At 53.9% G+C, this 15,243-nt stretch overlaps 1 protein-coding gene across 4 annotated transcripts in view; it reads left to right on the top strand.

Moving 5' to 3' along the window:
- Positions 1 to 14,449, top strand: part of mmp17a (matrix metallopeptidase 17a) — a 285,416-nt gene extending 270,967 nt beyond the window's left edge. For 2 of the 4 annotated variants that reach the window (XM_078421408.1, XM_078421407.1), the window contains exons 6-10: positions 3,353 to 3,455; positions 5,327 to 5,409; positions 9,207 to 9,362; positions 11,338 to 11,595; positions 12,431 to 14,449. In XM_078421408.1, the coding sequence (XP_078277534.1) occupies positions 3,353 to 3,455; positions 5,327 to 5,409; positions 9,207 to 9,362; positions 11,338 to 11,595; positions 12,431 to 12,750 (920 nt within the window). In that variant the 3' untranslated portion in view covers positions 12,751 to 14,449. The remainder of the gene's footprint in view (positions 1 to 3,352; positions 3,456 to 5,326; positions 5,410 to 9,206; positions 9,363 to 11,337; positions 11,596 to 12,430) is intronic. The other 2 variants (XM_078421410.1, XM_078421409.1) reach the window with 1 other exon arrangement.
- Positions 14,450 to 15,243: the final 794 nt, after the last annotated feature.

A 15,243-nucleotide genomic window follows, 5' to 3' on the forward strand; every position in this document is an offset into this window, starting at 1 on the left:
CAGAAGGTCGAGGGGGAACCTTGGTGAAACTCACAGAGGAGTGGGCGGCCTGGCTAGAGTGGGTGTGGAGAGGATGTGTTCCACTAGTGGGAGAGTCTAGGACCAGAGGGCACAGCCTCAGGATTAAAGGACATGCCATTTAGAAGGATGAGAGGAGATCTTATCGAAACGTATAAGATTATTAAGGGGTTGGACACATTAGAGGCAGGAAACATGTTCCCAATGTTGGGGGAGTCCAGAACCAGGGGCCACAGTTTAAGAATAAGGGGTCGGCCATTTAGAACGGAGATGAGGAAAAACTTCTTCACCCAGAGAGTTGTGAATTTGTGGAATTCTCTGCCTCAGAAGGCAGTGGAGGCCAATTCTCTGAATGCATTCAAGAGAGAGTTAGATAGAGCTCTTAAGGATAGCGGAGTCAGGGGGTATGGGGAGAAGGCAGGAACGGGGTACTGATTGAGAATGATCAGCCATGATCATATTGAATGGCGGTGCTGGCTCGAAGGGCCGAATGGCCTCCTGCACCTATTGCCTATTGTCTTAAGAAAGGAGATGAGGAGGAATTTCTCTAGTCAGAAGGTGGTGAATCTGTGGGATTCTTTGCCACAGACGGCTGTGGAGCCACAAGTCAGTGGATGTGTTTAAGGCAGAGATAGATAGATTGTTGATCAGTGCGGGTGTCAGGGGTTATGGGGAGAAGGCAGGAGAATGGGGTCAGGAGGGAGAGATAGATCAGCCATGATTGAATGGTGGAGTAGACTTGATGGGCCGAATGGCCTATTTCTGCTCCTATCACTTATGAAAGCTGCTGCAGGAAGGATGATATCAAGTTGGAAAAACTGCAGAGAAGGTTTACGAGGATGTTGCCAGGACTCGAGGGGCCTGAGCTACAGGGAGAGGTTGAGCTGGCTGGTGTGACTGGTGTAGATGGAACACGTTGGTCGGCTTGGACACGTTTCTCAGAGGAAACCCACGCGGTCGCGGGGAGAACGTGTAAACTCCACACAGACAGACAGCACAGGAGGTCAGGATTGAACCTTGGTCTGTGGCGCTGTGAGGCATCAGCTCTACCTGCTGCGCCACCGTGCCGCCCTGTGCTGTTACCATAGCAGCATCTCCTCACTGCCCATGTCACCATTCATCGTCACAGAGTGATACAGCGTGGAAACAGGTCCTTCATCCCAACCTGCCCACACCGGCCAACATGCCCCATCTACACTAGTCCCACACCGGCCAACATGCCCCATCTACACTAGTCCCACCTGCCCACACCGGCCAACATGCCCCATCTACACTAGTCCCACCTGCCCACACCGGCCAACATGCCCCATCTACACTAGTCCCACCTGCCCACACCGGCCAACATGCCCCATCTACACTAGTCCCACCTGCCCACACCGGCCAACATGCCCCATCTACACTAGTCCCACCTGCCCACACCGGCCAACATGCCCCATCTACACTAGTCCCACCTGCCCACACCGGCCAACATGCCCCATCTACACTAGTCCCACCTGCCCACACCGGCCAACATGCCCCATCTACACTAGTCCCACACCGACCAACATGCCCCATCTACACTAGTCCCACCTGCCCACACCGGCCAACATGCCCCATCTACACTAGTCCCACACCGACCAACATGCCCCATCTACACTAGTCCCACACCGACCAACATGCCCCATCTACACTAGTCCCACACCGGCCAACATGCCCCATCTACACTAGTCCCACACCGACCAACATGTCCCATCTACACTAGTCCCACCTGCCCACACCGACCAACATGCCCCATCTACACTAGTCCCACACCGACCAACATGTCCCATCTACACTAGTCCCACCTGCCCACACCGACCAACATGTCCCATCTACACTAGTCCCACCTGCCCACACCGGCCAACATGCCCCATCTACACTAGTCCCACACCGACCAACATGTCCCATCTACACTAGTCCCACCTGCCCACACCGGCCAACATGCCCCATCTACACTAGTCCCACACCGGCCAACATGTCCCATCTACACTAGTCCCACCTGCCCACACCGGCCAACATGCCCCATCTACACTAGTCCCACACCGACCAACATGTCCCATCTACACTAGTCCCACCTGCCCACACCGGCCAACATGCCCCATCTACACTAGTCCCACCTTTGCCCACACCGACCAACATGTCCCATCTACACTAGTCCCACCTGCCCACACCGGCCAACATGCCCCATCTACACTAGTCCCACCTGCCCACACCGGCCAACATGCCCCATCTACACTAGTCCCACACCGGCCAACATGCCCCATCTACACTAGTCCCACCTGCCCACACCGACCAACATGCCCCATCTACACTAGTCCCACACCGGCCAACATGTCCCATCTACACCAGTCCCACCTGCCTGCGCTTGGTCCATATCCCTCCAAACCTGTCCTATCCATGTACCTGTCTAACTGTTTCATAAATGTTGGGATAATCCCAGCCTCAACTACCTCCTCTGGCAGCTTGTTCCATACACCCACCACCCTCTGTGTGAAAACGTTACCCCTCAGATTCCTATTAAATCTTTCCCCCTTCACCTTAAACCTGTGTCTTGTTGCTTCACGGTGACTGTGAGATCTTGTCTGCTCGGCCTGGGCACCGGCCAAGTCTTTACCAGAGGACTTATGCTTTGCCTCCGCTGATCAATCACTGCGGGAATTTAATAAAAATCAATCTGTCTGCAGGGAAATGTTGACTTCCAATGACACTACAGGTCAATGGCAGCTACATTCACATCTGTCTAATAGGAATATATTACTGCTACTGGCCGCGACATTACAATGATAGATTTACAGCCCTCTTTATCATCTGATGGCCAGCAGAGGAAGGGACGTATGGATGCATTGGTCTGTGTGGAAGTGGCCATCGTACCCAGCCAACCCTGCACAACCTGTGACACTGTGTGACAAAGACCTCACACTTGTGTGTACGTGTGTGTGCCTGTGAGTGTGTGTGTGTGTGTGTGTGTGTGTGAGTGTGTGTGTGTGTGTGTGTGTGCGGCATGTGTGTGTGCGGCATGTGTGCGCGGCATGTGTGTGCGCGTGTGTGTGAGTGTGTGTGTGTACTTGTGTGTGCGTGTGTGTGAGCATGTGTGTCAGCATGCGTCTGTGTGATTGAGTCTGAGTGTGCGCGTGTGCGCATGTGTGCGTGTGTGCGCATGTGTGTGCGTGTGCGCGTGTGTGCATGTGCGTTTGTGTGAGCTCAAGTGCATGTATACCAGTGCGTGTTAGTTTGCGTGTTCTAGTGCTGGCGTGCCTACGTGTGCATGTTGTGTACATGCATGTTTTCACAGCCGTGTTTCTCTCTCCACACGCAGGGGTCAGGGAGCAGCTGTTCCCCACCAGCCAGCCGCCGACGGAGAGCTCGTCGGACCACCCTGTACTAGCCGCTGCCTCGCCGAGACCCCGACCCACCGCCCCGTGAGTGTGGCACCCCCCTCCCCCTCCCCCTCCCCCTGCCCCACGCAGCTCCGCCCCACCGCGGGCACCACAAGCTCCGCCCCACCGCGGGCACCACAAGCCCCGCCCCACCGCGGGCACCACAAGCTCCGCCCCACCGCGGGCACCACAAGCTCCGCCCCACCGCGGGCACCACAAGCTCCGCCCCACCGCGGGCACCACAAGCCCCGCCCCACCGCGGGCACCACAAGCTCCGCCCCACCGCGGGCACCACAAGCCCCGCCCCACCGCGGGCACCACAAGCTCCGCCCCACCGCGGGCACCACAAGCCCCGCCCCACCGCGGGCACCACAAGCTCCGCCCCACCGCGGGCACCACAAGCTCCGCCCCACCGCGGGGACCACAAGCTCCGCCCCACCGCGGGCACCACAAGCTCCAGCAACGCACGACCCTCAGGCAGGAGATGAGCAGGAGTTTCTTTAGTCAGAGGGCGGTGAATCTGTGGGATTCGTTGCCACAAGTCAGTGGATGTGTTTAAGGCAGAGATAGATAGATTGTTGATCAGTGCGGGTGTCAGGGGTTATGGGGAGAAGGCAGGAGAATGAGGTTAGGGGGGAGAGATGGACCAGCCATGATGGAATGGCGGAGTAGACTTGATGGGCCGAATGGCCTAATTCTGCTCCAAACACATGTGACTTTCTGACCTGTGTTGTGTCAGGGTCAGGGAGTCACAGGGTCAGGGAATCACAGGGTCAGGGAGTCACAGGGTCAGGGAGTCCTGTACTGACCTTTTTAGAGATACGGGCCCACCAGGTCCACGCCGACCAGCGATCCCCACACACTAACACTATCCCACACACACTGGGGATAATTTACATTTACACCAAGACAATTAACCTACAAACCTGCATGACTTTGGAGTGTGGGAGGAAACCGGAGCACCCGGAGAAAACCCACGCAGGGCACGGGGAGAACGTGCAAACTCCGTACAGACAGCACCCGTAGTCGGGATGGAACCCGGGTCTCTGGCACTTTATTAGGTCGGCACGGTGGTGCAGCGGGTAGAGCTGCTGCCTCACAGCGCCGGAGACCCGGGTTCAATCCTGACTACGGGTGCTGTCTGTACGGAGTTTGCACGTTCTCCCCGTGACCTGCGTGGGTTTTCTCCGGGTGCTCCGGTTTCCTCCCACACTCCAAAGACGCGCAGGTGTGCAGGTTAATTGGCTTGGTGTAAATGTAAATTGTCGCTCGTGGGTGTAGGATAGTGTTAGTGTGTGGGGATCGCTGGTCGGCACGGACTCGGTGGGCCGAAGGGCCTGTTTCCACACTGTATCTCTAAACCAAACTAAAAGTCATGGTACAGCTTTGTACGACTGGGGTTCAGAGTGGGGCTCAGAGTGGGGTACAGAGTGGGGCTCAGAGTGGGGCGCAGAGTGGGGTTCAGAGTGGGGCTCAGAGTGGGGTACAGAGTGGGGTTCAGAGTGGGGCTCAGAGTGGGGCTCAGAGTGGGGCTCAGAGTGGGGCGCAGAGTGGGGTTCAGAGTGGGGCTCAGAGTGGGGCACAGAGTGGGGCTCAGAGTGGGGCTCAGAGTGGGGCTCAGAGTGGGACTCAGAGTGGGGTACAGAGTGGGGCTCAGAGTGGGGCGCAGAGTGGGGTTCAGAGCGGGGCACAGAGTGGGGTACAGAGTGGGGTTCAGAGTGGGGCTCAGAGTGGGGCTCAGAGTGGGGCTCAGAGTGGGGCTCAGAGTGGGGTACAGAGTGGGGCTCAGAGTGGGGCGCAGAGTGGGGTTCAGAGCGGGGCACAGAGTGGGGTACAGAGTGGGGTTCAGACGGGTTCAGGGTGGGGTTCAGGGTGGGGTACACGTATGAACCCGTGCACTGTTTCTGCCGCAGGGTGAGGGGGGATGTCCCGGACAGATGTAACACTGACTTTGATGCTGTGGCTCAGATCCGTGGAGAGGCGTTCTTCTTCAAAGGTACGCATGGTAATCCCACACGCGTGTGGCCTGATAGATACCGCCTTTCCCCACACGTGTGTGGCCTGCTAGATACCGCTTTTCCCCACAGGTCTGTGGCCTGTTAGAGGCCTCCTTTGTCCACACGCAGGGTCCAGCTGCACTGCCCTGCTACACGCATGTGCGTGCGTGCATGCGTGTGCCTCCGATCTGTAATCCACATGCCCAGGACAATCCCTCGTGGAGTCCCGGCGACCATTCCGTCCAACACGTGTGCCGGTCTGCCGCGGCCCGCTGCATCTCCCAGTGGCTCAGCACTTCACCCTCCCCTCCCACTCCCACACTGACCTCTCTGTCCTGGGCCTCCTCCACTGTCAGAGTGAGGACCCAGCGCAAACTGGAGGAACAGCACCTCGTATTGCACTTGGGCAGCTTACACCCCAGCGATCTGAAGAAGGGTCTCGACCCGAAATGTCACCTGTCCATGTTCTCCACAGATGCTGCCTGACCCGCTGAGTTACTCCAGCACTCTGTGAAACGTCACCTATCCATGTTCTCCACAGATGCTGCCTGACCCGCTGAGTTACTCCAGCACTCTGTGAAACGTCACCTATCCATGTTCCCCACAGATGCTGTCTGACCCGCTGAGTTACTCCAGCACTCTGTGTCTATCTCTGGTGTTAACCAACATCTGCAGTTCCTTCCGAGGCTCTGACACAGGGGGACGCAGGAGCTGCAGGACTCAGTTGTGAGCCGGACACACACAAGGAATGGTGCAGTGGGTAGAGCTGCTGCCTCACGGCACCAGAGACCCCGGTTCGATCCTGACCTCGGGTGCTGTCTGTGTCTGTGTGTGGAGTTTGCATGTTCTCCCTGTGACCCTTGTGGGTTTCTCCGGGCGCTCCGGTTTCCTCCCACATTCCAAAGGCGTGCGGGTTAGTGGGTTAATCGGCCTCCTGTAAATTGCCCCCCAGTGTGTCGGGAGTGGATGGGAACGTGGGATAACAGGGGACTAGTGTGATCGATGGTTGGTGTGGACTCGATGGGCCGAAGAGTCTATTTCCATGCTGTATCTCCAAACTAAACTGTGTGGATGCGCTGAGAAGATGTGTCTTTCACACAATTTAGTTTAGAGATACAGCATGGATTACAGAATCTAGTAATCTTACAAACGAGACAATCTTCCTCTCTGTCCATAACACCACAGAGTTTGTCTCCCCAGCCCCACCCACCCTCTCAAACCACAGACCACACTCAAGGGTTCAAGGCAAGTTTATTGCCACATGCACCAATTAAGGTACAGTGACATTTGAGTTACCACACAGCCATACTAAGTGAAAAGCAACAAGACACACAACCACATAAAAGTTCACATAAACATCCACCACAGTGGATTCCACATTCATCACAGTGATGGAAGGTAATAAAGTTCAATCTTCTTCCACCATTGTAGATGTAGCCCAACCCATCACACACACCCACACTCCCCACCGGCAGAAGGTACAGAAGCTTGAAAGCGCGCACCACCAGACTCAGGAACAGCTTCGTCCCCTCTGTTATCCGGCTTCTGAACGGCCCTTCCATAAGCTAGGGCACTGTCCGATTCACCTCTACCCCATTGCGGACATTGGACTTTGTCTGTGGAACTGATGCGCTACAATGCTGAGAACTATATTCTGCACTCTGTATCTTCCCCTTTGCTCCAGCTGTTGGACTTGAGTTTGACTTGATTGTATTTGTGTGCAGTATTATCTGATCTGTGTGGATAGCGTGCAGAACAAAGCTTTTCACTGTACCTCGGTACAGGTGACAGTAATAAACCTGCTCCCCAGGCTGACAGTGGCAGAGGGCTGGCCATGTCACAGCCAAGTGGTTCACTGACATTCATCAGTTCCACAGACAAAGTTCAATGTCCGCAATGGGGTAGAGGTGAATCGGACAGTGCCCTAGCTTATGGAAGGGCCGTTCAGAAGGCTGATCACAGAGGGGAGGAAGCTGTTACTGAGTTTGGTGGATAGGCCCAATGGTATCAAAACTGATTTCTTGAACCAAGTAACCCTTGCACCCCCTCTCCCTCCGTCCCTCCCCCACCAGTTTCAAAGTCGTCTTGTTGAGTCTCGTTGTCTGTAACTGGTTTTCACCGAGCCCACAGCTGACAACGGCCCATTTTACTCCAACATTTGGTGTCTGTCTTTGGTGTAAACCAGCCTCTGCAGTTCCTTCCTACACTTGAGTGTTGTGGTCCACACCAACTGTAACCCTGCTGAGCAGTGTTTCAGTGACCTCTCCCTGTCCCATGGTAACACGTTGTAGAGTCATACAGTGTGGAAACAGGCCCTTCGGCCCAACACGCCCGTGTCGACCATGTTGTAGAAAAATAGGTGCATAGATAACAGGTGCAGGAGTAGGGCATTCGGCCCTTCGAGCCAGCTCCACCATTCAATAGACAATAGGTGCAGGAGGAGGCCATTCGGCTCTTCGTGCCAGCACCACCATTCAATTTGATCATGGCTGATCATCCACAATCAGTGCCCCGTTCCTGCTTTCTCCCCATATCCCTTGATTCCTTTAGCCCTAAGAGCTAAATCTAACTCTCTCTTGAAAACATCCAGTGAATTGGCCTCCACTGCCCTCTGTGGCAGAGAATCCCACAGATTCACAACTCTCTGGGTGGAAAAGGCTTTTCCTCATAGTCATAGTCATAGGGTGATACAGTGTGGAAACAGGCCATTTGGCCCAACTTGCCCTCACTGGCCAACATGTCCCAGCTACACTAGTCCCACCTGCCTGCGCTTGGTCCATATCCCTCCAAACCTGTCCTATCCATGTACCTGTCTAACTGTTTCTTAAATGATGGGATAGTCCCAGTCTCAACTACCTCCTCTGGCAGCTTGTTCCATACACCCACCACCCTCTGTGTGAATAAGTTACCCCTCAGATTCCTATTAAATCTTTTCCCCTTCACCATTCACCATGTCCTCCGGTCCTACTCTGGGCAAGAGACTCTGTGCATCTACCCGATCTATTCCTCTCATGATTTTGTGCGCCTCTATAAAGATCGCCCCTCATCCTCCTGCGCTCCAATGAATAGAGACCCAGCCTGCTCAACCTCTCCCTGTAGCTCACACCCTCTAGTCCTGGCAACATCCTCGTAAATCTTCTCTGAACCCTTTCAAGCTTGACAACATCTTTCTTATAACATGGTGCCCAGAACTCAACACAATACTCTAAATGCGGCCTCACCAATGTCTCCTACAACTGCAACATGACCTCCCAACTTCTACACTCAATACTCTGGCTGATGAAGGCCAATGTGCCAAACGCCTTTTGGACCGCCCGATCTACCTGCGGCTCCACCATCAAGGAACCATGTACCTGCACTCCTAGACCCCTCTGCTCTACAACACTCCCCAGAGCCCGACCATTCACTGTGTAGATCCTGCCCTTGTTAGACTTTCGAAAGTGCAACACCTCACACTTCTCTGTATTAAATTCCATCAACCATTCCTCCGCCCACCTGGCCAATCAATCCAGATCCTGCTGCAATCGTTCACAACCATCTTCACTATCTGCAAAACCACCCACTTTTGTATCATTGGCAAACTTGCTAATCTGGCAGTGTATGTTCTCATCCAAATCATTGATGTAGATCTCAGTGTCAGTGCTAAATGGCCTCCCCTTTATTCCAAGACTGTGAGGCCCCTGGTTCTGGACTCCCCCAACATGGGGAACATGTTTCCTACATCTAGCCTGTCCAGTCCCCTAAGAATGTTCTATGTTTTGTGTAAATGTTCCAAGTTGTGTTGCGTTTGGGCCAGCAGGGAAGTACTTCTGGCGGCTGACCCGTGACCGGCACCTGGTGTCCTTGCAGCCGGCAGAGATCCAGCGCTTTTGGCGAGGACTGCCGCCCAACATGAACAGTGTGGACTCAGTGTACGAGAGGACCACCGACCACAAAATAGTCTTCTTCAAAGGTAACAGCTCTATCCCTGCCCCTGCCCAACCGTCCACCAGTCAGGGCTTGGACTGCACCACTCCAGAGGTCACAGAGTGATACGCTGCTGACACAGGCCCTTCAGCCCATCTTGCCCAGACCGGCCAACATGCCCCAGCTACAAAGATAGACACAAAATGCTGGAGTAACTCAACGGGACAGGCAGCATCTCTGGATTTGTTTTCTTTGATTTCTTCATGTCCCAGCGAAGAACTCAAAGAAAACAGAGATGCTGCCTGTCCCGTTGAGTTACTCCAGCATTTTGTGTAAAATGCTGGAGTAACTCAAGTAGTCCCACCTGCCCACGTTTGGCCCATATCCTTCCAAACCTGTCTTATCCATGTGCCTGTTTTTTAAACGTTGGGATAGTCCCAGCCTCAACTACCTCCTCCGGCAGCTTGTTCCATACACCCACCACCCTCTGTGTGAAAAAGTTACCCCTCAGATTCCTATTAAATCTTTTCCCCTTCACCTTAAACCCATGTCCTCTGGTCCTCGATTCCCCTACTCTGGGCAAGAGATTCTGTGCATCTACCCGATCTATTCCTCTCATGATTTTATACACCTCTATAAAATCACCCCTCAACCTCCTGCGCTCCAAGGAATAGAGTCCCAGCCTGCTCAACCTCTCCCAGTAGCTCACACCCTCTAGTCCTGGCAACATCCTCGTGAATCCTCTCTGAACGATTCCAGCTTGACAACATCTTTTCTATAACATGGTGCCCAGAACTGAACACAATACTGTTTGCAGACACAACATGCTGGAGTAACTCAGCGGGTCAGGCAGCATCTCTGGAGAGAAGGAATGGGTGACGTTTCAAGTCGAGACCCTTCTTCAGACTGAATCAGGGAGAGGGAGATACGGAGATAAAGAAGTCAAAGGGGATGATGCTCAAGGAACATGTAGAATAGATCATTGTTGGACAGGACAAGGTAACAACAAAGCAAACAGAGATAAAATATAAACAAGGACAGTCAGACTGGTCGGAGAACTGGGAAAGGGGAGAGATGGAGAGGGAGGGAAGACAAAGGTTACAAAGTTAGAGACCCTCTAGTCCTGGCTGCACCCGTGTCATGATGTCGTCATGTTGATGCTCCACCAGACTTTGCTTAAGTTTCCGTTCATTTTTGCCACATGTACCTCGTGTAAACTGTTCCTGAATCTGGTGGTGCGCGCTTTCAAGCTTCTGTACTTTCTGCCGGGTGGGAGCGGGGAGAAGAGGGAATGATCAGGGTGGGACAGGGACACGTGAGGCAGCGTGAAGTGTGGATGGAGTCGATGGTGGGGAGTGTGGTGTGTGTGGGGGGCTGTGCTCCATCTACAATGGTGGGGAGTGTGGTGTGTGTGGGGGGCTGGGCTACATCTACAATGGTGGGGAGTGTGGTGTGTGTGGGGGGCTGGGCTCCATCTACAATGGTGGGGAGTGTGGTGTGTGTGGGGGGGCTGGGCTACATCTACAATGGTGGGGAGTGTGGTGTGTGTGGGGGGCTGGGCTACATCTACAATGGTGGGGAGTGTGGTGTGTGTGGGGGGCTGGGCTACATCTACAATGGTGGGGCATCTGGTCCCCCTTGTACATTGAATCTCATTGATACACATGACAATGAAGCACTTGGGTGGCACAGCGGTAGAGTTGCTGCCTCACAGCGCCAGAAACTCGGGTTCGATCCCGACTACGGGCGCTGTCTGTATGGAGTTTGTACGTTCTCCCCGTGACCTGCGTGGGTTTTCTCCGGGTGCTTCAGTTTCCTTCCACACTCCAAAGACGTGCGGGTTTGTGGGTTAATTGACTTGGTATAGATGTAGATTGTCCCCAGTGTGTGTAGGATAGTGTTAGTGTGCGGGGATCGCTGGGCGGCGCGGGCTCGGTGGGGAAGGGCATGTTTGCGCTCTGTATCTGTACACTACACTCGTGATTGTTGGCTGTTGACTCTTGCATCCTGTGCATCGGCAGGTGACCGGTACTGGTTGTTCAGAGACACTAACGTGGAGGAGGGCTACCCAAGGTTCATCACTGACTTTGGCCTCTCGGTGAAGAGGGTCGACGTTGCCTTTGTGTCACCCCTCAATGACACCACCTACCTCTTTAAGGACAATCAGTACTGGAGATACGATGACCATTGGAGAAAGATGGACCCAGCCTACCCAAAGCCCACAACCCTGTGGAAGGGCTTGCCCAGTGGTGTTGATGATGCCATGCGGTGGTCTGATGGTACGTATGTGGCACTGGCGGGCAACCATGGGCAACCTGCCGGAGGAAGGATGTCATTAAGCTTGAGGGCGGCACGGTGGTGCAGCGGGTAGAGCTGCTGCCTCACAGCGCCAGAGACCCAGGTTTGATGGTTGTGGTGTATAGAGTGATGTTTGTGGTGTGGAGTGATGGTTGTGGTTTAACTAGTGATGGTTGTAGTATGTGGAGTGATGGTTGTGGTATGTGGAGTGATGGTTGTGGTATGTGGAGTGATGGTTGTGGTATACAGAGTGATGGTTGTGGTGTGGAGTGATGGTTGTGGTTTTACTAATGATGGTTGTGGTTTAACTAATGATGGTTGTGGTATGTGGAGTGATGGTTGTGGTATACAGAGTGATGGTTGTGGTATGTGGAGTGATGGTTGTGTTTTAACTAGTGATGGTTGTGGTGCACAGAGTGATGGTTGTGGTGTGTAGAGTGATGGTTGTGGTGCACAGAGTGATGGTTGTGGTATGTGGAGTGATGGTTGTGGTGTGTGGAGTGATGGTTGTGGTGTGCAGTGTGATGGTTGTGGTGCACAGAGTGATGGTTGTGGTATGTAGAGTGATGGTTGTGGTGTGTAGTGTGATGGTTGTGGTGCATAGAGTGATGGTTGTGGTGCACAGAGTGATGGTTGTGGTGCACAGAGTGATGGTTGTGGTGCGTGGAGTGATGGTTGTGGTGCGTGGAGTGATGGTTGTGGTGCGTGGAGTGATGGTTGTGGTGCGTGGAGTGATGGTTGTAGTGTGTAGTGTGTAGTGTGATGGTTGTGGTGCACAGAGTGATGGTTGTGGTTTTCTTCCCCTTGTGCTTCCAGGAGCAACCTACTTCTTCAAGGGCAAGGCGTACTGGAAGGTGTTGGGTGGTGCCATGGAGGTGGACCAGGAATCTCCGCAACCAGTGGGCAGGGACTGGCTGTCTTGCAGTGAGATGCAAGCGGACTCCTCTATAGCGGGGCGGGCCGAGCCGCGCCCGCGGTCTGCCCCACGCCCCGGGCACGATGCGGGCACAGGCGGCGAGAGAAGGAACTGCAGCTGTGGATCGGGGGCGGTGAGCCTACGACCAGCAGCCCCACTGACACATAAGGCTTTCCTCCCTCTCCTCCTCGCTCTGCCCCTCTACCTGGGCACCGTGTAACGGGCATGGCCGGGGATACGCCAACACCGCGGCCGCACCACCTGTCTGGGGAGCGTTCACCGCCCGCCGTGGGAGAGTTCACGCCCGCCGTGGGAGAGTCTTGCTGCCAAGTCCAGGCAGCTTTGTAGGAAGGACCAGAGACGCCAACATTATGACTCCGTGTGACACTGCATCTCTAACACAACTACCCGCTGCAAGCCCGCCCACCACAGATAGCGCTGGGACTTTATATTTTGTACGGGCAAGGCAGGAACAGAGTCTAAGACCCCATGGTGGCAACCAACACCTCCTGTTCTCAGCTCCTGGCCCCAGATCTAAACACGGCCCAGATTATTTATATATATATTATTATTCTTTTTCACTCACTGGCCAAAGCTTCACTTATCCATTAGTTCCCTGAGGAAGTTGGCTGGGTCTGGCATTGCTAGTGATGGTGGGAGAGGAACCTCCAGAGTGGGAGATACCTGCACTGGGGGAGATACCTGGTCAAGAGAGATACCTGCACTGGGGGACATACCTGGTCAAGAGAGATACCTGCACTGGGGGAGATACCTGCACTGGGGGAGATACCTGCACTGGGGGAGATACCTGCACTGGGGGAGATACCTGGTCAAGAGAGATACCTGCACTGGGGGACATACCTGGTCAGGTGAGATACCTGCACTGGGGGACATACCTGGTTGGGTGAGATGTATTTCTAGAGGGGGAGAGACGTCTATGTGAGGGGGGGGGGGGTGGGGGTAGGGATAACTCTGCAGGGGGTAATATCTGCAGAGGGAGAGATGCTTCCGGTGGGAGGGATGTCTCAGGAGTGGGAGATACCTCCGGGAGGTCCCGTGGTCAGAGAGATACAGACACGTTTGGAACCCTTGGTGAGTGTTGTGGTGCTCTCAGTCCCAGTCCCAGGCTCGGTCCCCCCCCCCCCCCCCCCCCTGGAAATCTTATCATTGATCCACAGAATATAATGGGTTAATTTATTTATTCCTGCTCACTGCTGTTTATTGCTGATCTGGGTCAAAAAATATATATTTAACAGGGAATGTCAGGCAGGGAATATAATTCTGTTTAAAACTAGTTTTCAGCTCGGATCCAACATTTCTTGCTCATTCCTGGCGCCCGGAATGTATGAATTAGTGCGGAACGGCAGAAACACTCAGCAGGTCGGGCAGCATCTGTGGAGAAAGAAAACCAGAGGCTCGAACCTTCAATAGGACAGTGTGAATGAGTTTGTTTTAAATGACAGCGGCTTGGACAGAGTGGGTGTGGAGAGGATGGTTCCACTAGTGGGAGAGTCTAGGACCAGAGGGCACAGCCTCACAATTAAAGGACGTTCCTTCAGGAAGGAGATGTGGAGGAATTTCTTTAGTCAGAGGGTGGTGAATCTGTGGGATTCGTTGCCACAGACAGCTGTGGAGCCACAAGTCAGTGGATGTGTTTAAGGCAGAGATAGATAGATTGTTGATCAGTGCGGGTGTCAGGGGTTATGGGGAGAAGGCAGGAGAATGGGGTTAGGAGGGAGAGATAGATCAGCCATGATTGAATGGGGGAGTAGACTTGATGGGCTGAATGGCCCACCTCTGCTCCTATCATCACTGATGACTCCTGGGTTCCTGCAGCCTGTTAACGCATCCCAGGGTCCACAACCACAATGGAGTGGCTCGTTGTAAGTGAAGTTCTCAGGAGGTGAAATTAAAGTGTTCGAGGATTCCAGAGGTTTGTTTTGAGTGTTTGTTCTCTTGAGTTCATTGTTCAAACCACCCAATCTCTCAGTCTGCAGATCAAAGATTCTAGAAAAAAGGAGCTGCAGATGCTGGTTTATATCAAAGACAGACACAAAGTGCTGGAGTAACTCAGTCTGATGAAGGGTCCTGACCTAAAACCTTACGGTGGTGCAGCGGGTAGAGCTGCTGCCTCACAGCGCCAGAGACCCGGGTTCCATCCTGACTACGGGCGCTGTCTGTACGGAGTTTGTACGTTCTCCCTGTGATCGCGTGGGTTTTCTCCGGGTGTTCCGGTTTCCTCCCACACTCCAAAGACGTGCAGGTTTGTAGATTAATTGGCTTCTGTAAATTGTCCCTAGTGTGTGTAGGATAGTGTTAGTGTGCAGGGATCGCTGGTCGGCACGGACTCGGTGGGCCGAAGGGCCTGTTTCTGTCCTGAATCTCTAAACTACACAAAACACACCCATCCTTTTTCTCCGGAGATGCTGCCTGACCCGCTGAGTTACTCCAGCTCTCTGTGAAACGTCACCTATCTATGTTCCCCACAGATGCTGCCCGACCCGCTGAGTTACTCCATTGCCCAGACATTGGTTCTGCTTTATTATGGGCACATGAGGTACCTGTACAACAGGTGAGGTACCTGTACGACAGGTGAGGTGCCTGTACGACAGGTGAGGTGCCTGTACGACAGGTGAGATGCCTGTGCGACAGGTGAGGTACCTGTACAACAGGTGATGTGCCTGTACAACAGGTGATGTGCCTGCACAACAGG

Source organism: Rhinoraja longicauda, chromosome 25 (assembly GCF_053455715.1).
Source record: "Rhinoraja longicauda isolate Sanriku21f chromosome 25, sRhiLon1.1, whole genome shotgun sequence".
NCBI classification, from domain to species: Eukaryota; Metazoa; Chordata; class Chondrichthyes; order Rajiformes; family Arhynchobatidae; genus Rhinoraja; species Rhinoraja longicauda.